At 41.3% G+C, this 27290-nt stretch overlaps 1 protein-coding gene across 1 annotated transcript in view; it reads right to left on the reverse strand.

The window, feature by feature from the left end:
• LOC102193737 (carbohydrate sulfotransferase 11-like) overlaps positions 1–13766 on the reverse strand; it is a 20277-nt gene extending 6511 nt beyond the window's left edge. Inside the window, exons 1-2 of the mRNA XM_005726657.1 lie at positions 13195–13766; positions 850–929 (exon numbers count right to left, since the gene is read on the reverse strand). Coding sequence (XP_005726714.1) covers positions 850–929; positions 13195–13288 — 174 coding nt within the window. The 5' untranslated portion in view covers positions 13289–13766. The remainder of the gene's footprint in view (positions 1–849; positions 930–13194) is intronic.
• Positions 13767–27290: the final 13524 nt, after the last annotated feature.

A 27290-nucleotide genomic window follows, 5' to 3' on the forward strand; every position in this document is an offset into this window, starting at 1 on the left:
GGGGGGGGTCCATGACCCACTTGGGAACACTCCCATATGGTTTAAAAACTGGGACTCTCCACCAGTTGCTCTTAAAACTGAAGAAACTTCTCAGATGAGAGGTGAAACATCTTCAAGGAAACTTAAAGAAGTCCAGATGCTTTTCTTTCCAAGCTCCTTAAAAACCTCTGTGGTTTTTTTTCCTATCAGCCATGGATCGGCCTCCCCAAAGCACGGACCTCAACATGACTGAATCAGTGTGGGATCATCATGACCGAGCACAGAACGAAAAGCAGCCAACATCCAGAGAAGAGCTTTTGAGTGTCTTTCAAGAAGCCTGCAGAACTATTTCTGAAGTCTAGTCAGTCCTAAGAAAGCATTCATTAGCGTTCCAGCTGTTCTGAAGAATAAAGGCGGTCACACCAAATGTGAACTTTCAAGCTTGTTAGAATTGTACAAAGTCTGTTTTTACCGTTACACTGCATTTCCATGTATGTTTGCATGTTTCAGTAAATCACTCCACCTACTTCTTTTTCCCAAGCAAAGTATAAACAATTGTGACTCAAGAGTTTTGGACACTGATTTATTTATGCCAACAAACTGCAGGAGGACTGAATTTCCACAGCTAGAAGATTATTATTAAATATTAAAAATGAGACCCTGTTCATCATTAAACACTCGGCCTATCCTGTCTGGTTATATGTGCTCTCTTTCATTCAAACATAGAACGTTCCAGAAACACAAAGAATCATAAAATCACAAAATGACTATTTATCATAACCTTTGCCAAGTTTGCTAAAATAACCCTGAGTAATCCTGGAATAAATCCTTAGAAATAAATATTTAAAGTGCACATGACGTTAGACTGACCTGATCGCCATCGTACAGCGTCTGTAGAGGACTCCTCCTCGACTTCTGTCTGCTGCTGCTTTCACCCACCGCCTCTGAGGCTGAGGAAAAAGCACATCAGTTATGGAGCCGTCACCGCTGAATTATCACTAACAATGCTTTTGTGAATGTGTGTCATCACGCCCAAATGTGGTCCTGTGACCCTGACTGTGGTAGTTTGGCTGGTGTTCATATTTCTGTGGACACATTTTAAAGAAAATATGCACGATACATTTGCAAACTGTCAACATGAGGTGAGTTAGAAGGCGGACGGTGTCCATCCCATGTTTACCAATCAGTCGCTGACTTCGCGCTTTTATTGAAGTTTAACATGCTGCAGCCTGAAGGGGCGTGAGCTTACTGCAGGGTTTCAGGGAGGAACAAAGGCCGAGGATAAAGAGGTGCAGCGCAATTATTTTATTTGATCATTCACTGAATTACTGAATGCCAAAATTATAATTAGCCAAATATCCTCAAGCAAGAACCCAAGCAGTACACAAGAATCAGCTCATTTACTATTTAACTACTACTGTTGGTGTTAACTACCATTATCATAAATAATAATACAGGGTGGTATATCATTAGACAGATAAAACAGGAGAATAAAGTGCACTGTAGAACATTAACACAAACTGAGCACAAAAACGTTGCACTGAAACAATAAAGTAAACTTTCATGGTTTGTTATCGCTGCTTTTATTTGCTCGAGTGCTTTAGAAACGGAACAAGAGTTTTGGCCGGGCAGAACATTTCATTTTCCACGTTATGTCAGACTCAAGTTTGAAAGGAAGGATAAAAGGACCTTATTTATGTCCTTTGGCTTAGAGCCATCATTTGTTTCCTTCCAGATATTGGACATGTATAGAGTTTCACCACATGATCCTCAGATTTAATCTGGGTAAAGGTAGTCGATCTGTTCCTCCTAAAAGCTGCAGGCCTTCGTTGGAGAAAAAAAAAGAAAGATGCAAAGGCGTGCGGCCTGGTTTGAAAAGGCAGTGGTTGCTTCACTCCAACTCAAACAGTTTCATCATAGTTAGAAAAATGAAAACGAGCTCTCAGAACAGCATCTACCATCACGTATTCTGCACTCCAACCTGCCTGCAGTGAAAGCAGAGATGAGCACCACGCTGCTGAACCATGACTCACTGACACAACAGGGAGCAGCAGGACTCCAAGACACTGCGAACATCCCCACAGGAGCACAGCTTATTTGATTTACAGAACAAGCTCATCACATCGAACACTTTCCGGCCACAGATGTAAGGTTACAATCAACACTCACGAGACTGAGTTACTGAGAGAGACACTTCCATCTGATCTGCATGCATGTTGTGGACGTAGTCACTTTCTATAAAAGCCATATCTTCACTCCATCTGCAGCGTAGTGTGGAGGTTATTTGTCTTTTCCTCAGAGATAAACACAGATAGCCCCGCTTCATCAGATGTTCTTTTATGAAAAACGCACACTCCCTAAATGAAACGCAGATGTATTCTGGTGTGTTTAGCCAGTAAGTGTTAGCTTGAAGATAAAACTGCAATCTGTCCCCTTCTTCAGATGAGATGAGTCATTTTAGTGTTTTAAATTATGAAGTTAGCCAGGAGGCACTTCGTTAGAGCAGCGGTCCCCAACCTTTTTTGCGCCACGGACCGGTTTATGCCCGACAATATTTTCACAGACCGGCCTTTAAGGTGTCGCGGATAAATACAACAAAATAAAACTAGTACCGGTACCGAAAAAAGAAGATTTATTCATAACACACGTGAAAAGACCCAGGAAAACCGAGTTAACGATAAAAACGATAACAAAATAACGCTGAAAACTGATAAAAACCCTGAAAACCATACATTTCACACCTGAGCCTCAACTCTCGCGACCCGGTACCAAACGACTCACGGACCGCTACCGGTCCGTGGCCCGGGGTTTGGGGACCGCTGCGTTAGAAGACTGGGAAAAGAAACAGCTAGCGTGGCTCTGTCCAAAGATCAGGCAATCTGAAGCTGCTGTGAAAAGCTCACAGAATAAGTCCTCATGCTGCTGATTCAGTTGAAGAGGGTTAGGTTTCCAGTATCTCGCTGAACTCAGACCACCTGGTGCAGTGTTGTAGTTTCATGGTGACATCGGTGCCTCTTTCTGGAAAATCCAGCATTGAACCAACTTTGCTTTTAGCGTGCGTGTCGATTCCAGGAAGAATAATCCCTGCAATTAGTGATCCCTTTCTACACAAGTTAGACCTTGCTTCAATTCATGAACTTCCCAGTATGTTTGACGATTCAAGGAATTCAAGTATTCAAATACACACACACACATGAAATTTCCATATTTTCACTAACAAATGTTCACCCCTTGCTGCTCAGGAGGTTCAAGCGATACAGGCAATAATCCATTGAAACTCATTCAGAAAACTCCATAAATGTTCTTCTGTATTGCTGCCATTTAAATTTAACTTGACTCATTTTTCTGAAACCGGAACTCTTCTTGCTCCATAACCACAATGTGAAGAAAAATATCACATTAACTGTTTAATGATTACATCCATTTTCACAAACTCCCCCAGTTTTAGAGGCTCGAAATTCACTGACAAGCAGTCCAACAGCCAGGTTCCCTCATTATCGACAGCAAACTAAGCAGATAAAAGTCGTATTTGAACTTGTTTCAAGTGTTACACAGAAGCAGTTCACTGGACCACTATGAGGTCCAAAGAGGCTCAGTTTCAGACAAATGCTCCGAAACTGTTCAGACAGTGTATAACAATGCAAACGGATCATAACCCAAATCTCAGGGCAAAGAACAGAGTCGGTCACCTAACATCAGCCCAGCATGCTTTTCACTTACTGAGACCAAAAGTGAACAGCAAACCTCAAAGAAGGAAGCATGTGATGATGTCCACAGGTGCTGGACTGCAGGGATACCTGTCACTTTCAACAAATGAAAAAGGGGGATTATTTATAAAGTTCGGAATGAATAAAGTCTGTCCCTTCAATTAACATCTTCATCATTTGATTTAAAAAAAAAAAAAAAATCCACTTTAGGATTTGGTTCTTTTGTCTTGAAGCCACTGGCTCATGGCTAAACTCAAGTTTAAACACAAAACTTCCTGTTAGAGACGTGCTCTTCACAGCGCATCAACAATGAAATGACATCAGTTTGCTCACAGAGACAAGGCCAGGCTGCTTTTCCCTGGAGTAAACATCTGCAAGCAGCTGTGTGGCTGCAAGTCCAGATTGAGCAGTGCAACTCAGCACTAACTGCCCATTGAACAAATGACTTCCTGTGCTGTGCCATTATTCAAATGGCAGTATGCACAAACGCCTTATGTACAAATCTGCCTTTTATGCAGTCATTACGCTCCAAACTTGCACGAACAGCAACATTTGTCATCTGGAGACAATTAGATTTACAAAAGCTCAGGATTTGTTACTAATTAGCTGCTTTAATTGGAGACAATGATGCTGTAATGGTGGAAACTGCACAGGCCCAACACTATTGAGCACAGGCTACTGTTAGACTCAAGTGACCACATGTGTGCACCTCTCTCCTCCCTGTGGTGTGGTCAGGTCACTCATGGCAAACTGGTTATGAGCTGTAAACACGCTCACTGCAGGCAGCGCAGCATGCAGTAATAAGCATACTACACAGAATCATTGAGAATACCTGCGAGAGACACACAGTCGATCATACAACTGAAATCCCAGGTCTTTACTAGCTTCTAACAGCAGGTGAGAGTAACTAGAGAAATGCTGAAGCTGTGCAACAGTATTGGGCACTGATATATGATCTTTATACATCTTATTTCAGACACTTTCATATATACACTTGCATTCCAACATGCACACTCCATCCCCATGTACTTATTAACATAATGTATGAATCTGGTCAGCGTAGCGTTGTCTATATCAAGCATGCCAGGTGCAGTTACTGATAAGGAGGAATGCAACAGTAGACCGTGACTGTTGCATCAGCCGCCTCATTTTGCAATCTTTTACAACTGGCCAGCATTCTCACCACACATTAAGGCTGCACAGTTAATGGAATTTTAATCTTGATCATGATTTTAGCTTCCCACAGTTAAATGAACACGATCACATAATATTTAAAATATGTGCTCAGCCAATAGAATGCAAAGCAAAAAGCAAATCAGGAGCTCCAACTGCATGCCAGCATGTGACAGTCACAGGCGTTCTGAAGTGTCCTGGACCAGTAAGACTACGTTCAAAGATATACAACAGAATTCAAATGTCTGCCACACTCATGCCTCGAAGTGGATCATCATCATCATCATCCATTTTTCAGAAATACTCTTAAGCAATCAGCTGGCTGAAAAACCACCAAAAACTGCAGTTCTAAATAAAACTCGGCCAAAACAAACAAACAAACAAAAAACAAACAAAAAAAACAAACAAACATGGCTGCTGACGTGAACTGTCCAACATCAGCTCCATAAAAGTCCATTAAAGCGAGCATGCATACTGTGCATCAGCGCTCACAAAGGTGCACTGACGTCACCAACATCTTTGCCAAAGATTCACTCAAACCAAGTGAATGAACACCAATACTGACTAACAAGTGATCAAAATGATCACTTTGACCATAATCGTTCAGCCCTACCACAGATATAGCACTAAATGTTAATGTTCAGTTCAATAAAAATATAAGCTGCTCAGTGTTAGCTTGCACTGGCTTCTACCCAGATAGCAACCATTAAAACAGTTTACAGTGTTTCCCACTTAACTTGAATGCACCCAATTTAGAGGCAAAATTCCCAGTCTGGCTGCAACTAAAGTTATTCAGGACCAATTTATAAAAGCTAAAAAAGGGATGCATTGCATTTCGTTCTTTTGCACTCTCTCTTAAAATACTGTGTGGAATGACCCATGGAACTTAAACAAAGCAGCCATTTCCCCAAAACACCTAAAAAAAAAACTGCACTTATTTTGCTAAAGTGAGTTCTGTTTTCAGTCAAATTTGGTCAATGTCAACAAATCTGCACATGGTCTTCTGTCCAGTCTTTGAAGCACAGTTTGCCTGAATTCGGACAGGACAGCATTGGCTCATATCAAACTTGGCACTTTGTGGATTTACTGATAAGCAGGATTTCAACAGTTGAACATGACTGTTGTGTTAGCGTCACATTTTACAATCATTTACACTTTGACTTACACTTTGACCACATGTGATAATTTATCACTCATAAACACAAATAACCACTACAACCCCATATAAAGCCAGTGCCTGACACACATTACATTCAGTTAGCTAGCATTGGTACTGCTGTCAGTACTGACAAATTATTCTGATTCTTCCAGCTGAAAACGGTGTGGTGGTCGCTCTTTCAACCATCAAAAGTGGAGTTTTACAAAGTTCCACACTAAACTTTCTCACCATAGGAACACCGTCGAGGTACAAACAGCCAACTGGTTTACCAGCAGGCCAATATTACTGGCCCATACTATTCAATGTGTTAATCCAATAAGATTTACTTATTTAATTTCAGTTACTTTGTTGCAAAATGAGATTGTCAAGCATGCCAACCATGTTACTAAAACCTGCTGTAAATGTTGCCATGAGACAGAGCTTGTGCTATCAGTCTGATATCATTACACGCAATTTGGTTCTATATAGACAGAAATTCAACAATTCAAATTAGCAATTAGAATCGCGCTGAGCAGCCTTCTTTTTCTAGAGGATTAGAACCAAAAGCCAACCAGCAAACCTTCAACAATCTTACAGAGTGATTGCCATTAGTCAAAGTCAGACTCAGTTTGCAGAAAGGTTTCTTCCTACCAGCCGACCTTTGCAATCACCTTGAGATAAAAAGGTGCTGTGAGTGTGCAGCACCCACAACATTAACTTGGCTCCTGGTTTGACATAGGCAAACGTAGAAGTACCAGGCGAACAACCTGGGAAAACACTTAGAAAGTACTTAGCTGTTGCAATAACAAGAATATCACTGATCACAGCAAACACTCAGAGATTTATACATAAGAAGCAAGCTTCACAGTAATCAGCATCAATTCTTTTGACACATAAATAATCTTCTCATTTAGTGGATTCACCTCTGCCAAAAAGCCAGATGATGCCTTATTACTGGAATCAAGAGCGTCACATGCAGCCGGATGCTGCTGCCAAAAGGAGGCTTTGTCTTTTGCCTTGAGCTGCCGAGGTGAGGAGATCATTCTGCCACAGCGCACCAATTTATCTGACCTGTTTTCTAAACACATTTCATGGCGACCCCTCCCAAAGAGAGCACTTAAATGGAACAGAGAGGTAGCGGCTGAAATGATTCAGAAGCTGACAAACACCTGGAAAACTGAGTGTTTCAGCAACAGGGTGAGACGGCACACTGAAAAGGTTTGTGTCTCATCTGTCATCTGCTAACTTGGCATCAATTAGCAAGCAAGGAAATTTACAGTCCAAGTTTTTTCATGAGGTATTTAAAAGGGGGGCAGGTGAAAATATCAAGAAACTGTTTAAAATGTCAGAATAGCTGGATATCAGAGGACTGGGCGCAGACACTAGGACACACTGCACAGCATAGATATAGGTGGAAAAATGTGTGCTATGTTTTGCCATTAGAAGGGGGAAAAAAAAAAAAAAAAAGCTGCTGGTTATAACCGTGTACCACTCTAACAAAACAGTGTCTCAGCTGCCCTTAACTCCTCCACTGATACAAGACGTCTGAAACTCACCAACCCCAGCTAAGGCAGACTCAAAGGAAGACGTCGTCCTGTTGGTTTAACCCTGTCTGGACCCCAAAGCCTACAGCATTCCTTACGGTACGCACGGAACCAAATGCTGGGGAAATGCAAAATATAGAAAGGCCGATGTGTGTTCCTGCTGTCCGAGCCATGAAATGAGCTCTGTGTTTAGGTCCCACTGGGAAAACTGCCCCCCCTTCCTTGACCTGACTTGCCAAAGAGTAGCTTTGACGCTGTACAAGGGAAAGCCTGATCCTTTTAGGCCACAAATGTGTGTGTGTGAAAAGGGTGTTAGTGCATAGGCAGGAGCATGTGGGTGGTGTACTGTCTGTTTGCTGAGTCTTAGAAGAATGTCTGCAGATCCAGGAGTCCCTATGATCCTGTGCAGAAGCGTAAAAGAGTTCAATGTGCATTTGTGGGGCGACTCATTAGCTGGCTGACTAAAATCCATCACTTCTGCATTTGAGCAGTTGGAAACAGTGACAATAGACACATATTTGGCCGTAAAGAGAAATATCCATCACACAGGAAAATACTGACCCGACTGCATGTTTCACCAGTGTAGTACAATCCTGAGGCCCATTTAACTTGAATCTCCCGTGGGTCTAGGCACCTCCGACTTTCTTCATATGCAAAAGAAATGATGGTTAAATTCACTAATGGACCTTAACAGCCTGGTGTTAGAGTTTTCTGTTTTATACGTACAGAAAAAATGAGGACGCTTCCTGCTGTGAGGCGACACTTTAACCACTAGTCACTGCTGTCAGTGTCACAGATTTCTGTGATCCTACAATGACAGCTGTTTACTGGGTGATTCAAGTTATTATGGTTCATCATCTGAGGACACTGAATGTCTACCATACATTAGGGCGGTCAGTAACTTTACTGTGACAAACACTGCATGCATTAGTAAACACAATCAAATAGATTGGTATTTATTCTGCACTCTTCCTGATCACTCCGAGCACTCTACACCATCACCTCATTGTATAAACTTTAGTTACCTCAGATTAACATTAACCATCCCACCAGCCAATTTACAACCACACATAAGCCTAACGTGCATGGACATGCATTCTAATCAATTTGCAATAGGAATCCAGGAGTGACAGCCCTCTGTATACCCACTTATTATTTTAACATAAAAATAAAATATTTTAAAAAATGTTATTGCTTCCATTATATATACTATATGATCACTATATATCATATATGCCTTATGAAAAGGCTTGATAAAGAGGAAAAGATCATTGCACCCGTATATGTAAAATTTATGTAGAAACATGTACCTGTACATGATGTCATGTCTCTTGTTGCTCTTTGAGTGAGGAATAATAAAAGCCTGGCTCTGCGTGGGCTTTTTAACCGAGCGCGACTAAAATTACTGAACCAGAACAACCCTAACCCAGACAATATTTGCCAGTGTAATTTAGTCTGGACCAAAGTGGGGATGAGTTGAATTATTTGGCTACCACAGAGCACTTGGATTGAAACAGTAGAGCAGAAGACTTATTCAGTAACTTTAATTGCGAAAGGACAAACCAGAAAAATCAAATCACTTGAGGATACGGGCTCTGAAAGCAGATGGTCCTAATGTAATTTTGAAAAAATTCCTCCAGAGTACTTTCTGTGCTATCAGCTCCTGCTGTGCCGTTTCATGAATATGCAGCTGGCTGGAGAACAGGCTGGAACAGCAGGACCACCCCGACCCCCCATGTCACCGCAGACGGACGGGGATCTGACAGCAGCCAGGAGGAGCGAGCGATTTCAGCTGGCAACTGCACGCCGCAGCATACGAAGATCAGGTCACACACTGTTCCCGTGTGGATGCGTCTGCTTTTAATTGGATAATGTCCCATCCACAAGTGACCATGTGTGAAAATTAGTTTCCAAAGAGCGCCGCAACAATTTCGTCAGTGCTCCGACAGAGTTCTGGGAAGCTAATTTTTATGACTTTTGTGGCCTCAAGTCAAGCCTAGACAAGGGAGGTATGAGATGGGGGTAAGTCTCCAGTACATGAATAACAACAGCTGCCCCGAGGCCCACACAATAGTCTCAGGCTCTGTTTGTGATTAAACAGCTACAACTAGCTACACTCATAGCAGTCAGCTCACATCTGTATGTGTGATGTTCCTGGATTTTACTCCCAGGAAAACAAACGGAGAAGTCCCTCACTGTGCTGTAACATACAACACCACATTCCAGACTATGATATACTTCTTCCTCTTCAGTCAATGCGTCTAAAAGCCCAAAGGCGAAATCATAGTGGCGACTGTAGTAAAGACATCTCACGCTGACACATAAGCCCATCTTACAAAGTCAGCTTTTCTAAAACAGATGTGAATTTCAAAGACCGGATACGAAGACGTCACAAAGGGTTAAGTTTCTGCAGCATGAAAGGCAACTCGTGTTCTGAAAAACTATTTCTGTCCAGGATGTTACACTAAAGCCACTCTGCATCTATGCAATTATGCTAAATTTGGATTAGCACTGCATTTCCAAGCACTGTAATTTTATGCTAACTCTGACTTGGCACTATGTTCCTTTGTTATGCGGCTGTTCTCCTTCAGCTTCACGTCGCCTAAAAACACTCTGACCTTTACCCCAGATAGGGGAGGTGAAGCAGCTCTAACTAACTGCATATCTGAAACCAATTTAGATTCACTTAGAGCAGACAGGCAGGCTTAATGGTCGGCGCGTGAGCTGCATTCCAGGTGTGTTTGGAATACGTGGAGCCAATCCCCCCCCCAAAAAAAAACAGTGGCAGCATCTAGGAATGTGTGCACTTATGCCATGTGTCTCATCAAAGCACTGGTTGTAAACCTATTCAATCAAAATTAACTCACAAAGGCAAATTAATACACAATAGCAATTTACAGTAATCGTAAACAAAAGCATCTTTAATTTTGGGGGGTTTGCACTGTCGATCGGACTGGAAAATCATTCAGTGCCGATTTTTGTAGCTGGTGAGGAAACAATTGCTTTTGTGCATTTATCCTGGCTAGAAAGCTCTCGTTTGGACCTGTAACGAATCAAGCGCTCCCCTTTCTTTTATACAGTGAAGCGCACAACCTTGTGAAAAAGCCAGTTTAAATGGATGGTGACTGATCACGATTGCTACCTTCTTTTTCAAGCGACTAGCGTATGATGCTGTTTTAAGACCTGCTTACTTAACAAGGACATAAAAAATTTAACTTGCAGTGCCACTTTTTGATGGGACAGCTCTAGTGTGCTGCTCTTCCACACCAACACTGAATTTCCCACGAAGTAGAAGCACAGGTGTGGCCAATAAGACCGCCGATGGCTTCGTTAAGTCATTATATCACCGAGCAGCAAACCATCATTACTGTCACTAACACACCCCTGCTTTTCCTGCTAGGACATGTCTCCCGTTTTTATTAGTTACAATGAAGCAAAAGCAATTTGTCCAGTATAGCTACACGAGGACGTGCACACAGATGAACCAATGTTTTTATCTAGAAGTCACAAATGTAAAAGTCAAGTCAAAGGTTAGTTATGAAGTTCTATGAGATCGCCTGCTAAAATAAATATATACTGTACACATTTCCACTGACATGCAGATGAAACATAGTTTTGTTAATCTATGAAGCTGGCACTAAAAACATGTCACAAAGGCCTGGATTATCTGTAATTTTCTATCTCTTAATTTGAATTTGCTCCTCAAAATGTCAGAAATGTGAAGTCCTGCGTCTGGATAGCAGTACTTTAGCCTCTAGTACTATCAAGGACACATTTTTTTGTTAGTCCTTTGGACTGGCGCGATAAAGCTTTCTGTAATACTGTCAAAACAACAAGCACCATGTTTCAGAGCAATATTGAAAGACAATATTTATTTGGTGGAGGCATTTTTAAGCTGTTATGATCAGCAGTAGAAGCTTTTAGATGAACACAGGTTTGTAAGATGATGAGGAAACCCCCTGATCAGTTTAGAGGTGATCATTTCCTATTTACGTTCACGGTGAGGGGGGCTAAGAGTACATTTTGCACCATCTTACACTGCTGTGATTTAAGTACACGTGGCCACTGACCAATGGTCATGGCGCTTTGCATAATAATGATCATGAAACTGATCTCCTGGCTCTTTGTTTGGCTGCGGTGCTTGTTTCAATTATTATCCAACTTTATTGTTAATGCAGGTGAGGCTGAAGAAGAAACTTGGTTACGAAAACTTTCTGGGATTTTCTACCGGGATGATTAAGAATTCCTCAAGCTTTTAGTGTCCCATTTTTAGAGTATGACTATCAAATCAAAAGCAATGCGAGTGCGAGATCCTACTGTAAATGCAAACATCACTTAATGTAAATACACTAAACAGCACAGAGCGTTACTTTATTATTTTACAACTGCATGTTGAGACCGTCTTGCAGCACTATCGCATCATTTCCGAAGAACCACACCCTTGATTTTGATTTCAACCACACACCTGTAACGGTTTGTGACTATATCTTACACAATCACACCTACCACACTGACACGTTAACCTACTGACAGAAAAGCATATCAGTCACGCCATCATAACCGATACCCCCGACTTTAACAGTGTAACACTACACTGACAGTAACATCTTTCACAAGTTACTTATGGACATGTCACACACCCAAACTTTCTGGGATCGCCATTAAACGTGAATCCACCTCACAATATGGGCTATACCTACAATTTTTAGGCCCCTAAAACAGCTGAGCACGTGTGAAAGAGGCCTTTGTATGTGGCAGAGGGAAGCAGATCCCACCGAAGGGACAACCCCACTGCCAGCCAGCTGCGTCTGCTCCCAGCCCTCCTCCCTGTAGCTGAGGAAACACTGCGCTAAACACTGCTAATGGAAGTTTTTCTCCTGTTCCTCAATTTAGATCTGAGCTTCATGGGAAAATAAAGACATCGGGATGGAGCACAACGGGGTGAAATGACAATGGGCTGGAGGCCACGCTTTAGTATTGGAATGACAAGGACCAACAAGTCGCACAAAAAAATCCTTTATAGCTGGGCTAAGAATGTCTCAATAGCCTGCTTTCATGCACTTCACTGATATGTGTATTGGATTACAAGTATGCCACAACCCATTAACACAGCGGGTTATGAATGGGTTTTATTATGAAGGCATGGGCAAACCCATATGCCAACAGAAAAGGACCAGCTGGTCTGCTGCACACTTTAAACTAGAGCCCATACATCAGATACACTTTTGTCTCCACACAAGAGATCTTCACAAACACACAACCCTTTATGGGACTATAGATCATATGAGATTTTAAACTTAGAAAAACTTATAAATTAATATTTAATCAAATTTCTTTTGTTACTGATAAAAGAAAAAAACAAACCCTCATATTTAAATACTTGAGTCATTTGCAGATGGATGGAGATGAACTGATAAAAGTGATGAAATATTTTCTTTGCTTGAAAGGTGTCAGGTTGGGACGTCTGTGTAAACTATTCACGGGGCGCTTAATTTCTAATGTTTAATGTTTTAGCTTTAGTTTTATTCTTAGCGTAGCGGCAGGCAGACAGAGCGGGGATGCAGGAGAATGAGCGCTCCGATGGCAGGGTGTGGAAGCAAGTTTAAGCAGAGCAGAGGGGGAAATATTGTGTATTTATGGGATTTATACTCACCTGGCTTCAGACTGCTGTTAAAGTAGAATATGACCATGACGAAACATCCCAGGGACAAGGCAAAAACCATCCGGATCACTCTGGGTTTCCTCATCCTGAGAGTCTCTGGAAGCCACCGAGAAGCCGAGCCCAATCCTGCCAGGGTTCAGGCGAACTACACGGTTTTTGTCGAGTCTACTTCACCGGCCGTGGGAGCATCGATCCGGCTCGCTGCTCGACCTTTGCCGCTCCTTATCTTCCTGGACATCCTCGCATGCCGGGTCAGGAGGAGGCAGCGGTGAGGGAGGACGAGGGGGCCCCGGGCGGCAGACTCCGCTGGTCTGCCGTGTCTCTCTCGGTTACCGACGCGTTTCTGTGTGCCTTTGTAGAGACGACGGAGAAGGCTGCATCACTGCCGCTGTGGTGCCAGCACAGGCCGCCGGACTGCGTGGGTAACGGGCCCTTTATACGCCACGACAGGGTCTTTCCAAATGTCCGCTTAACCCCTTTCTCCCCGCGGACACAGAAAGGGTCCAACCACTCAACGACCCGGTGGTCGAGAAATAAGCGACACGTTTCAGAAGAAGGGCGGGTTCCGGGGAGACCTTTCAAAGTAAAACTTCTATACAGACAGTATGAAATCTGCTGTGAGTTTGGGACTGAACCGGTTTACAATTCATTAATGCGAAATTAATAAAAAAAAAAAAAATTTTATATCACTGGTGGAAACGCTTCTAGAGGCATTTCAGAATAAGAGTCTTGCACCTTTTATGAATTTCAAACCTTAGATTTTAAAAGCTTGCTGAATTTCAGTCTTTAAAAATGTGCAAAATTTTCGTACAAATAGAACAAAATTTAATACCAGAAATATTAAAGACATCACTGGTTTCAGACATGGTTTTTATGATGCTGGGACAAGACTAAATTTTAAGATTAGCAAAGAAACACCCAGAGAAAGCCTTCATATAGCCTGAAATGTTAGATGTGTTGGAAAAGTGTGGTTCTTTTCCAATTCAGAGTGGGGGACTGGTCTATAAAAATCAGTTCCCACCCCCATTTCCAGAGGATCAAAAGTAGCTGGAAAAACCAACATTTAGGATGGGAGATAATATGGACTGTTTTAAATGAGAAAATGCAAAACCTGCCTGTCTAGAAACCATGAGCATCACAAAATGCTGGCTCTCCTCTTGCGGAGCTCTGTTGGGCCTTTACTACAGCCACCTTTAGTTGCTGTGGGTCTTTCTGCCTTCAGTTTTGTATGTAATAACTGTAAAACAATACTCTATCGTTTTGAGATTGGGTGACTGAAATTTCCTCTACCATGTTTAACAGATCATACAGGATGCTTCAGATCACCATCGGCCCCTTTTCTTCTCCAAGCTTTTCTCTTCCACTCATTTTGCAGCAAGTCAATTTTGTACCACTGAACATGTTTAGATATTTTTTCTTTATTTGTTATGTTTTTATTTTTTGGCAACATCTAAAAATGCTTGCACAGTGATACTGTTCTTGAGTGGTTTGTAGACTTAATTATAGATGTTGACACTAAGATGCCAGCCTCTTTGAGAGCGTTCCTGACTTAGCTAAATGTTCTGAAGTTATTTTCCTTAACGATGGAAATAATTCTGTCATCATCCACTTCAGGTTTCTGTGGTCTTGCTATACTGACAAGTTCATTCCTTCTTTTTAAGAAGGTTATATAGCACTTTTCTACTCTATCTGAGAAATCAAAGCACTTTACACAACTTGCCTCATTCACCCATCCATACAAGCACTTTTTGCTATGGTCTTTCTGTCAAAGTGTTTTCTATCTATTCAATTCAATTAAATTCAATTCAATTTTATTTATATAGCACCAAATCACAACAAAAGTCGCCTCAAGGCGCTTCATAGATACAGAGAAAAACCCAACAATCATATGACCCCCTATGAGCAAGCACTTTGGCGACAGTGGGAAGGAAAAACTCCCTTTTAACAGGAAGAAACCTCCGGCAGAACCAGGCTCAGGGAGGGGCGGGGCCATCTGCTGCGACCGGTTGGGCATTCACAACATGCTTGTCTTTGACATGTAGACTGGAGGGGACCACCAATCTTCCGATTAGCAGATAATCTGCTCTACCAGCTATTTACGCCTAACTTTCTATTCCTAAAATTTCCTGAAGTTTTTGTGACCTGCCCGATTGGTTTGTTTTGGTGTTTCAGCCTAGTGATGTTCACCTTCACAGACATCATATTCATACTTCCAGTGTACAGCCACCAGAGGCAAGTTCAACACTTTGAACCAATTTTAGCTCTTTTATCTGTTTATTTTGCCATGGAACAACAAGTAAGGAGGCTTCACCTGAGGCTTGTCAGTCAGTTGTCCAATTACCTTTGAGCATCTGAAAATGGGAGATTATGTATAAAAATGCCTGTAATTCTTAAATAGTTAATGAAATGCATTTGTTATTAAACCTTGAATTAAAACTGAATTTGATTGTTTAAAATTCCCTGTGGTGGTGTACAGAGGCAAAATTGCAAAGAATAAGTCATTGTCCATATATACTGACCTCACAGTACCTTAACAGGGGATAACCAGTCTTTTGCTTTAATAACAGAGATGATACCTTTAAAATAAAATTGAATTGAAATTGAATTGAATTGAACCTTTGGTCCACTGAGCTGCTATCATACAAAGCTGTGATGTTAAAAATTCTTCTTGTGTAAGTTGTATGTGAATGGGAGAATTTCTTTTACCACCAACATTCTCCAGCTGATCGGTCTTGTGTAAATCTGTGTAAATCTGTTACTGGATCCATAATTTATTTATTTTTTAAATAATGACAATAATGAGAAAGGCTTTAATATCAGTCCTTCCTGTCACAGAGGTCCCCACATTATAAACTAATTGCACCATATAAACGTTTGAAAACTCAGACATCAAATAAATGCCTCAGAATGACTCCTCAAAGGTTGAATCATTATAATAAGAATACATCAGGCATAAGCACTGAGTGCACACAGCTTAAAGGAACAGTTTCACTGTGCATGGCAGAGATCAGAGTGACAAACCCCAAAACAGGGATGGTTTTACAGACGAGGTCCTCTGAAGTTTTTCCCCTCCTCAGCTTTTCTGTGTTTTCACTATTTTGCGTTTTCTTAGGGTCAGTGTCATTGCTGGTGATACCTGGACCCTACAGAGGTTGTGCAGGTAGTCCAGCTCCTCCAGGCTGGCACATCAATGTGACATCATCATCAGGTTTGCTGTGTCTCCCAGCACAGTGTCAAGAGCATGGAGGAGATTCCAGGAGCAGAACCAGTATCTGCACCTTTGTGCAAGGAGGAACATAATGAGCACTGCCAGAGCTACAAAATAACCTCCAACAGGACACTGGTGTGAATGTGTGGCTGTCGCTGACCAAACAATCAGAAACAGACTTCATGAGGATGACTGAGGGCCCAACGTCTTCTAGTGGGCTCAGTGCTCACTACGTGGCACTATGGAGCCTGGCATTTGCCACCCTGTGTGTTTCGAAGACGGTTCACTCTGAGCACAGGGGACAAACATAAAAGAGTCTGGAGAAACCGTGGAGAACGACATGCTGCTTGTATATTGTTCAGCATGACTGGTTTGGTGGTGGGTCACTGATGATCTGGGGAGGCATATCCACCGAGGGACACACAGACTTCTATAGGCCAGGCAACAGCACCATTAGGTGCCATTAGCTATCAGGATGAAATCCTTTAACCCACTGTCAGATCCTACTCTGGTGCTGTGGGGCCTGGTTCCTACTGGTGGTCTTATTAGGAGCATGCCCCAATGTTATAAGCAATGCATACAAGCACATGGTGGGGCCATACAAACTACTGGGTACCATTTTTTTAATGACATTTTAGTCAAAATGAACGAGCCTGGTGCTACATTTTTTCACTCTGACTTTCGAGGTGTCTTTGAACTCAGCCCTCTGTAGGCTGCTAATTTTATATCCATCAAAAGATGTGCCATCCTTTCATTCTTAACAAATTACCCGATTATTTTTTCCCCTTTTTTCCTTAAGATCTGTGGTGCTTTTGAAGTGCTCCTTTTAAATTTTAGAGCAGTGTATAAATATCACAGGAGGTCTTTTCTGTGCTGTGTTATCAAGATTAAAAGATATCAACAGATACTATTCTCTCTGCTTCTAGTTGTTCTCGCACAGTTTTTGTGATTTCTGGCTTTTGACCAGCACCCAAAGCGTGACAAACTGAGGGACTGGTCTGTCACGAGGAGACCTGAGTAATCTATGTTGTTTTATCTCAGTTTGAGTCTTCAGTAAATATTTAAAGAGATCTGCAAAAGATAGGAAGAAAGGGTGGGGTCATGTTCACCCCATTATTGAGCACCATGAAAGAACTATACACAAACTCTTCAGGAATATAAAAAAGATCTGTATATTCATTCATGTATATGACCTACATAACATACACAACTGTTCATTACGTACGCTGCAGATCAAATTACAAAAACCAAAACAAAGGTTCGAGGATACAAGTGAAACTTTAGCCAAGAAATTCAATTCCATTTTATTTATATAGAGCCACATCAAAGCAGCAGTCGCCTCAAGGCACTTAAAGAAAAAGGCCATTCTGTTTAACAAACACGTCTTTCTGTATATGAGACATATTTTGGAGATAAGCTTTGAAAGAGAAAAAAAAGGGTTTGCATGTTATAAATCCCAAAAGGTTTGTTTTCGCTGCAGATCGGTGATTCTTCCAGAACGTCAAAAATTGAAATATATACTCCAGTGATGACGCACATCTGCTACAGCCTTTTCCCAGCTTATCTGCACGCACACTCACATTCACAGTCCAGGATTACGCAGGAATTTCTGCTCTGTCACTTTTCCACCATAAATAAAGGAGATGGCCTCCTTGGAACAACTAATGTCTTTATTCACGTTGGACTTTTGACTCCTGCACAGCATTTACAGAACAAGAATAAAAGCTTAGTTCATAAACAACAGTGATTCATGTGATACGCATCCTAGCTTGTGTTTAGCCTCCACAGGAGAGTCCACTGTAGCAAGCCAACCCCTGCTCCTGCTCCAAACCTTCAGGCCTGAAACTGGTAAAGCTAATGCAACTTGTAGCTCCAGGTTTAGCTAATTAGAGCAGTAAGGGCTTCCTGCAGAACTACTGTTGACCTCTGACCTCCTCACATTCCTAAAGTACGTCGTCCCAGGCCTCATGATTCGGATCCCCAGGAGAAGTCGGAATGAGTTAGGAGACACGCGACTGATCAAACCACAGGCCTGATGGCAAGACAGTGTGAAGCCTGCCAGTGTTTACTGTCTGAGAATGGAATGATGGGTAATGGCTGACGGGTTACTACTGGCAGGAAGTCAGGGCACATTCCCCCAGCGACTGACCAATCAGACGAGAGGTGTCAAGCAGAGTCAATACATGGTCAAAGGTCAGAAAAGCAGGTTTGGCATGGCCAGCTGTCTGTTTGAATCTGCCGTGAGGGAACACAGAGGGGTCGTTGAAAGGACTTACCTGGGCACAAGCCCAATGCCCGAGGGCTTCACCTGCAAAATGTCACTGACACAGACAAAAACAAAACCCAAAGCAAAGAATTTTAAAAACGAGTTTTTTAAAAACCAAAAGATGAGATGAAGATGAACTCAGGCATGTTTAGTGAGTCTGAGATGGTTTTCTCCTGACCCTCTCAGAATCAGCTGACTTTGTTGTCCTGTAACTTTAGTATATCGAATGAAGCCATGCCACATTTTACCCTTATGTGAAGTTACAGGTCCTTCAAGTACAAATCTGTTGCTTTTTAATTCACATTGTTTTCTTCTCTATCAGTACAGGAAGTATCCACATGAAAAGTGAAAAACACAAATGAGCCCTGCTATTTGGTTTTATTTGTTTTCTGTTAATTCAGTGGAGAAAACATACATGATAAACTTTAAAGTGTGACATCACCAGGAGGGCAAAGTGAAATCATACCTATGATGATATTATTTCTGACTATTCTATCATGTAATAACACTCATAAGACATAACATTTGAATTTCTGTTTAATCAAATGTAAAAAGCATGGTGGATGAGTGACGACTGCCTATATACTGTTGTTACTCATATACTATATATACTGCCTATATGACACGTAACAAAGATTGGTTTGATCTTCAAACGTTTCTTCTGTATCTCGGACCACCAAATTTCAAGACAAAGTGAAAGCCTCTGTAAAAACATTATGTTTATTAATACTGACCTTTTTGTGATGTCGGTGAGAAATAGCTGTCTAAAGTTCCCACTGCCTGAAAATCCTTCAAGTCGCTGTAGAGCTGTGAGATTTGCTACACATTAGCATGTTAGCATTTTGTTAGCATTTACTTGTGAGAGTTGACAGACTCATGTTAGCATTTAGCTCAAAGCACCTCTGTGTAAATAAAGCATTATGGATAAAATCTTTAGTACTGCATTAAGGTTATTGTAGTTAATTAAAACTAAAACTAGATGTGAAAAACATTTTAATTAATTAGAAATTTAGAGAATTGGGATTTTTTATTTGTTATGCTAGTAGCAGCCAATTACCCTTGAGAAGCTAGCCTTGGCAGAGACAGGACTGATAAGCTCACTCCTTTCTCACTCCACACACTCACACTCCCAGTTTTCACAGTTGTAGTATTCAGGACCAGCTGGCGCTGACTCAAGTGACATCCTTTGAGGTAGTCTGTATCAGACTTCAAGTCCATAGATAAAGCAAAAAGTAAGTTGAAGAAAAACACTGGAACAGTTTCACAAACCTCTGTTTTTCTGCCTCTTGTCTGTCCAGCAGTTTGCTTCTGTACAATGAAAACAAAAGTGACACTGCTGAGTGAACAGAGAATCAATCTCAGTTTATGTGACCCAAGCCAAAAGCCTTTCCCTTACTAGAAAACCCAGAAAATTGATTGCAAACACATTTCGTTTGCAGAAGAGGAGGATCAGGTGGAGAAAGAAAAGGGAGAAGATCAGTGCCCTGGCTTCAGATCAGGCCACAGGTGAATCAGACTGAAACAGATACTCTGCTGTATATGTTTATTACAAACATAATTAAACAGAGATATGTGACAGCGAGTGAGGACAGAGAGTACCTTCGTGTTTGTCAGCACCTCAGAGTTTCTTACAGGAAACAGACACGTTTCCTGGTAAAATCACCATCAGTGATGACTTGTGTTCCAGGAAATGCAGTCAGGATTAAATTAATAACCACACTGAGTTTGTGTCAGACATTAAGTCCATGGAAAAAGCAACAAGTAAAACCTCTGTTTTTCTCCCTCTCTCATCTGTCCAGCAGTTTGCTTCTATAAATAATGACAACAAAAGTGACATACCACTAAAGAAAGCAGAATCCATCTCTATCTGCAATCCATCTGTGACCCAAGCCCAAGGCTTCCCCCCTTACTAGAAAACCTGCCCTGAAAATTTATTGCAAACACATTTCTTTTTCGGAAAAGGAAGATTAGGAGAGAGAAGAAGAAGAGGGAGGAGGAAGCTGACTCTGGAACATCATGTGCAAAAAGAACAGGCTGCAGTGGTTGGTATGAGGTGAAAAGAGACCGTGTGAAACATGTACTGGTGGCTTGCAGTTTGTGTGAATGAATAGAATAAACTGTTGTAAATGTAATAAAACTCATTTTAAAGCAACAAATGTAGCATTTCACATTGTATGCCAATTTTTTCCTAGATGACGTTTAACTATAATCACAGTGTAAGCTCTTTCATGTACAGACACCGAGCAGGACAGGAGCATGACATTTGTGAGGCCACACTGCCCTCTAAAGGCCAAACAGTGTCATCAGCAGCAGAAATGTGATATTAGTTTTGGTCAGAATTTTCACAAGTGCAAGGGATTTTCAACATAGCATTAATTTCGAAACATACTAGTTCTCTTTAGAAAGCAACAATTATTTCAAAATAGAAATAACCAGACGACATTATTAGTGCCATGAAAAACGGACCTTTTTACTGAGCCTGCTGCTGTACAGTTATGTGCTTTAACTTCATAATACCCTTTGCTCGTAAAACATGCTCTGAGTTCTGAGTTTCCAAGTGTCAGTCAAGAAATTCAAAGAGAGCCAGACAGTAGAGAAAAAGCCTGATAGAGGTAGGAAGTGAAAGATTTAAGACTCTGGAAAGAAAACAAGTGAGAGATGCCTCAGCGCATTAATGAAGGCAGAATCATGAAGACAGAAGGATGTGTGAAAACTGGGCCTCGGACATCGCTTTGTCTTCCAACACAGCAACAACCAAAACATACATGGTGAAGAATGACCCCCAGAAGACCACAGTGAACATTCCTGACTGGCCTTGAATCCCACTAAAAATCTGTGGGATGAACTGAAGATCAACATCAAGGCAGAGCAAAAATCTGGAGGAGCTTGAGAGCGGGGTGGGATTGTTCAGGAGACGTGTGAGACTTATGGAAAAATGACTACGATTAGGGGGGGCTAATAACCCCTCCCCAATACTTTTATTGTATTTTGAAGAGACACTAATTGTTTTGATTAAAAACTGTCAGTAGAGGATTCCAGGATCCATCCATCCATCTTCATCCGCTTTGTCCAAGGCCGGGTCGCGGGGGCAGCAGCCTAAGCAAAGAGGCCCAGACCTCCCTCTCCCCAGCCACCTCCTCCCGCTTATCCGGGGGAATACCAAGGCGTTCCCAGGCCATCCGAGAGATATAATCTCTCCAGCGTGTCCTGGGTCTGCCCCGGGGCCTCCTCCAGGTGGGACATGCCTAGAACACCTCACCCAGGAGGCGCCCAGGGGGCATCCTTGTCAGATGCCCAATCCACGCAACATTGCAGAGGCGTGTCAACCAGGACAGCTCTACAACGTCCAGAGCCTTCAGGAACTCGGGGCGGACCTCATCCGGGGGCGGTGACCTCGCCCCCGGAAATTGGCGGGTCATTCCCCTCATCCCCAGACTCTGCTTCCTCCTTGGAAGACGTGTCAGTGGGATTAAGGAGGTCCTCGAAGGATTCCAGGATCTCTCACATATATTGAGTCTGTTATCTTTGAGAAGTCTCAGTCTCTCCAGATGCAACATATTTACCATCCAAAGCTCAACTCAGTTTTTACCCCACTGCTTCAGTATTATTATTTTTTGCAGTAACTATTCCAAACAGGATTGTGATCCATTCATACTTGTTTACAGATGTCAAAGAGGTGATTCCCAGCTCTTCCCAAATTCTTCAGAGTAACAGTGAAAACTCGTCTTCCAATAAATGCACATCTTCCAATATCTACATATCTATATTACTGCTAATATATATTTTGTAATATATCTATATTATTGCTAAAGCACTTCTGCATGGATGCAAACTGCATTTCGTTGCCTTGTACTTGTGACATGTGCAATGACAATAAAGTTGAATTCTATTCTATTCTAATTCTATTCTACCATGACAGACAGGTGAAATATTAGTGTGAAGCCTTACTTTGGAGTTGGGTGCATTTTCTGACATAATTTCAAATTTGTAAGTATCCAATAAAACCCGGTGCAGTCATTTTGCAAACATTCTGTAACTGTGTAAATGAGGCACACTTATTTTCCACATAAAGATCCCTGATGTAGTTCCAGCCTCTCTGCTTCCAGAATGAAACGACAAAACTGACAAAATGTTTAGTCATATACACTGAAAGTCATATATACGACAAAACAATGACAAAAACTGTTAGTAGATGATTTCTTAACTGAAGTAGGGATTTTGAGCAGAGCAGGCGATGCTATTTCATTCTTACTGGATTGATGTTCAGGATGCAGTCATGTGGAAGATGGACTTGACAAAAAAAGACAAAGAAAACTGGGGCTGACCCTTTTGACCCTGGTAGTTTTGGGATTTTGTGAATTAGTTTTAAAAATGTAAGCATTCGAAATACAATTAGGATGTCAGGGAAAGCTGCATAAAAATGATTTGCTCTGTTTAACAGCAATTGAGAAATGCTTTTCATAAGAGGGCTAATAACTCTGTCCTCATATGTACATGAGATCAGAGCACAGGTGAATCAGACTGTGCGTTCAGCTCTGTCGGCACCTCAGATTTTCTTACAGGAAACAGACACGTTTCCTGGTAAAATCAGTATCAATGATGACTTGAGTTCCAGGAAATGCAGTTAAGATGAAATTAATCAATAACTACACAGAAAGGCATGTCATTGACATGAGGTTACCTATTTGAAACTCACACACTGATGTGAACTCATTTTTATGTTGTGCGGGTTAATCATTTGCACACAAAAAGTACAATAGAAAGTCTGGTCATTATGAGTGTGCAGTTATAAGGTGAGATATGATTACATAAGCACAGGTTTCACCATCAGGTTAGCTGTGAGAAGGAGTGTGTTGAAATCAGCAAGTCATGCAGTACTGAAACTGCAATGATTTTTCACTTCTCATTGATTACCCTCCACATATCATCAAAGGTTTCTATTTCCTGCTGGCAGCTCCCAGCTTCATCGCCACCTCTTTACAAATGAGTCATTTTAAAAATGCGATGACAGGGCTCTTCGTTTCCTACAGACGCACATTAGCCATAATACAGGAAGTAAGGAGATTTAACTTGACTCAGTTGTGGATTGTGCACATCTAGATATCTGTTTCTAATGTCACTTCCCTATTTGAGGGCGGTTGAGCAAAAAAATAAAACACATTTTACTGAAACTGCAAGTTGGTTGTTGCAAGACCCTCTGAGAAGAAAGTTAAAAAACTGAACAAAACAAACCCTACAAGACATTTTATCACCGTTAGGTTTATTTTGACCACTCTTGATGCATTAGATATACTGTAAGTATATTTTGTGTTAAACCCTTACATGGGACAGCTAAACACAACCACATAGATGGTTTTTAACATCAATGCTTATTAAGAAGAGGGATGACATTAAAACACAAACACACAAAAGTGGCACTACAGTAAAAAGAAGCCCACTGATTACCACAGTATTAAAAGCAGCTGCCTTCTGTTGTGTAAGTCTCGCACATGCCTCCATAATAGCACTGACTCACTGGGCATGAACATGGCCTCTCTTGGGACATGCTATGGTGTCTGACATCAGGAAGTTGGCAGCTGAATCTTTGGGGCTTTTGAGATGCGAGGTGGAGCCTCAGGAGGCCTTATTTGGTTCCTTCCGAGAAGTTTTGGGCTCTTTTTTGTACCTTGGGCTGTTTCTGAGCAGCCTTTGTGCAAAGGACAGGTACGTTGCCATCATATATGAGCTGTTGTCACTGGAGAGTATAGGGTTACAGTCGAGGAAATAATCCTTCGATCCCCTGTTAAACTGTAAGTTTGGTCACTTACAAACAAATAAGCCTTTTGAGTAACAATCTCTTCACTTGTTAATGGCCTTTATTCTGTTGCAGACTGGAATACAGTGAAAGCCAAAATACCTACAAATATTAAAAGAAGCTTTAAAGAGACACAAAACCAATACAAAGACACGACACAGCCAAAATGGGATCCAGAACAAAGACAGCGATGATGTCTGCCCATAATGACACATCCAACAAGCCCAACAAGCACCAAAAAGACTTCACACACTACACAAAACTGCAACATATAAAACTACCACAAAGATACAAACAAGTACAAGCGATGAAAAACCAATTCAACCTAAAAAGAAAAGAGAAAACCCCACAAAAAGGTATCAAACAACTACAGAGAAATGCAAAAAGACAAAGATGAAAAGCAAACTTAATAAAAGCAAACGCACAAAGAGTCACAAAACAACTACAAAAAAGATTTACGATACACACAAAAAGATGCAAAACTACCACAAAGATGCACAAAACCCCTTAAAAAGATGAAAAATGCTAGCAAGGGACACGAACCAACTACAAAGAGACGCTAAGCAACTTCAAAGACATATAAAGCACCCGCAGAGAATTGTGAACAAAAACAAACAGAGATGGAGTATACACAATACATTAAACAACTGCAAGCATCAAAAAACAGACACAAAAACAATTACAAAGGGATTTTAAACAACAAAGAAAGGTGGAATTTATTGTACGTCTTCAAAGATGTACAATAAATGTACACATAAGCACTACAAAGAGATGCAAAACAACTACAGAAATGGAATCGATCAACGAAAGGCACAAAGCGGCGTCACATAACTACAGAGAGATGCAAAATAACTTCGAAGGGGAAAAAATATCCATAAAAGAAACTATAAATACCCCAAATAACTGTATGCTTATGTTTAACCAGTCACAAAAAAACAAAAAAAGAGGCACAAATTGTCACAAAGATCAACAAAAGCTGTCTTTTAACTGATGGCTAATGTGTGCACTACACTGCCAATACAATGCAATTTCCATGGTATGATTTCAGTTCAGTACTGGGGTTGGAAACACCTTAAGTGAAACAGTGAGCTGGTTTTGAAGTTGTTTAGAATTTGCTCCACTGATATCAGCTGAAGGTCAGTTTCTCAAAGCAGCACTGATGTGTAGACAGGTAACCTGAGCTAGTGGTAATGTCATACACTCCTTCTTCATTGCTTTACATGCACAAATAAACTGTTCCTAAAGTGAGCATGATTCAGGTAGAAGGAAGTCAGGGACATTTCAGCTCAGAAACCAACACCAGAAGCTTCACAGACCTTTAGAGAGGCCTCTGCCTTTGAGTGCTTTTGGCATAACAAACATCAGTGAATCACTGAGCTCACAACACTCCCTAAAACAAATGATTACCCGCCAAATAAAACTCATCAAAGCGCTCGTTGTCATGGCAGCCGTGCAGGTGACAGCGTTTTCAGATGTGAGCAGGTGAACCCAACAAAGGCTTCACACCAGCCTGGATGCTATTGATCACAACCGCCACTTGTGGAGGCTGAATAGTCCCACAGAAACCTGGAGGAAATGATGCTATTATCTCCCTGCGGCTCTCTGATGCAGGCCACATGAATAGGCTGACCACTTCAACGGGATGATGTTCATCTGGTGTACCTGTGTATATATGCAACACGCCAAACATCCGCCTCTGCTTACTTCAGCACCGAGACCACTGGAACTATGTGGTATGACATAAATAAATGGAAAACTGGACATTAACTCACAGAAAATATTTAATGAGTTCACTGCAAAAAGAAAAATGCATAGATTAACTGCATTTTTAAAACCATTATTATTAGCTTTACTATGTATTGCTACATTTTTGGAGTATTTACATAATTCATTCATTGCATTTTGACCACTATATGGTTTCCATGCAGGGTGAAACAAAGATGATTTAATGGTGAAAGACTACATTCACCCTGGTTGGAGCTGGGTCTGCTCTGGTGTAGCTGCCTGCCTGCAGAATCACTGCTGCAGCCCCTTGTGGCTGCTGGATGACCCCGGTCTTTTCTACGCGAGTGCCATAATTGCCCCCTGCGGTGGGCTGTGGCTCCCCACACCCACTATTAAAAACTTCGATGGAGAAACCTTCTGAACACAAGCACACATGGTGTGTTGTTTCCCCAGCAGGTGATGAAGCAGATTTTCTGTTTTTTCTCTCCATCCCTCTTCTTCTATTAACTTCCTTTCAAACTTCTTTCCTGTTCACCAGTCTTGACTGTTCTGATTCCAATAACGCAAAATGAAATAAATCAAATATGACTATTAGTTGGACCAGTATAGCAAAAGCTGCAATGGTCTAACGGCTGTAAAGTCTGTTAGCTTATGGCTACTTCTTAAAATCAAAATTGTGTTCTCTCTTTTTGGGCAGAAGGAAAAAAGATGTTTGCTGATGGTACTGCCAGGCTAACATGCTTTTTTTTTTTTTTTTTTTTTAATAATGACAAATTAAAAAGTGTGGTGTGCTACTGATCTAAAAGCAAAGTTTAACTACAATGCAAGAGATTTAAAGTCCCATTTTAACCAGTTCACACCATGTACACCAGTGTTATGAATATCAGTCCAGTTAAATCCTATAACATTTACTAAGCAGCATATCCTTCAGCAGAAACACAATCAAGCACCGTATGACTAAGAGTAACTCGTACCTTTTTGTTTTTTTTACATTTATTACTCTTGAACTAAATGGAAATCTGTGAGCAGGTTCTGTGAGAATCCTGAAATCATTTCACACAAACTGGGTCACACAAGTCAAAGACAGATGAAAC

Source organism: Pundamilia nyererei, unplaced genomic scaffold, assembly GCF_000239375.1.
Source record: "Pundamilia nyererei isolate P.nyererei 1_Seehausen unplaced genomic scaffold, PunNye1.0 scaffold00021, whole genome shotgun sequence".
Taxonomy (NCBI): domain Eukaryota; kingdom Metazoa; phylum Chordata; class Actinopteri; order Cichliformes; family Cichlidae; genus Pundamilia; species Pundamilia nyererei.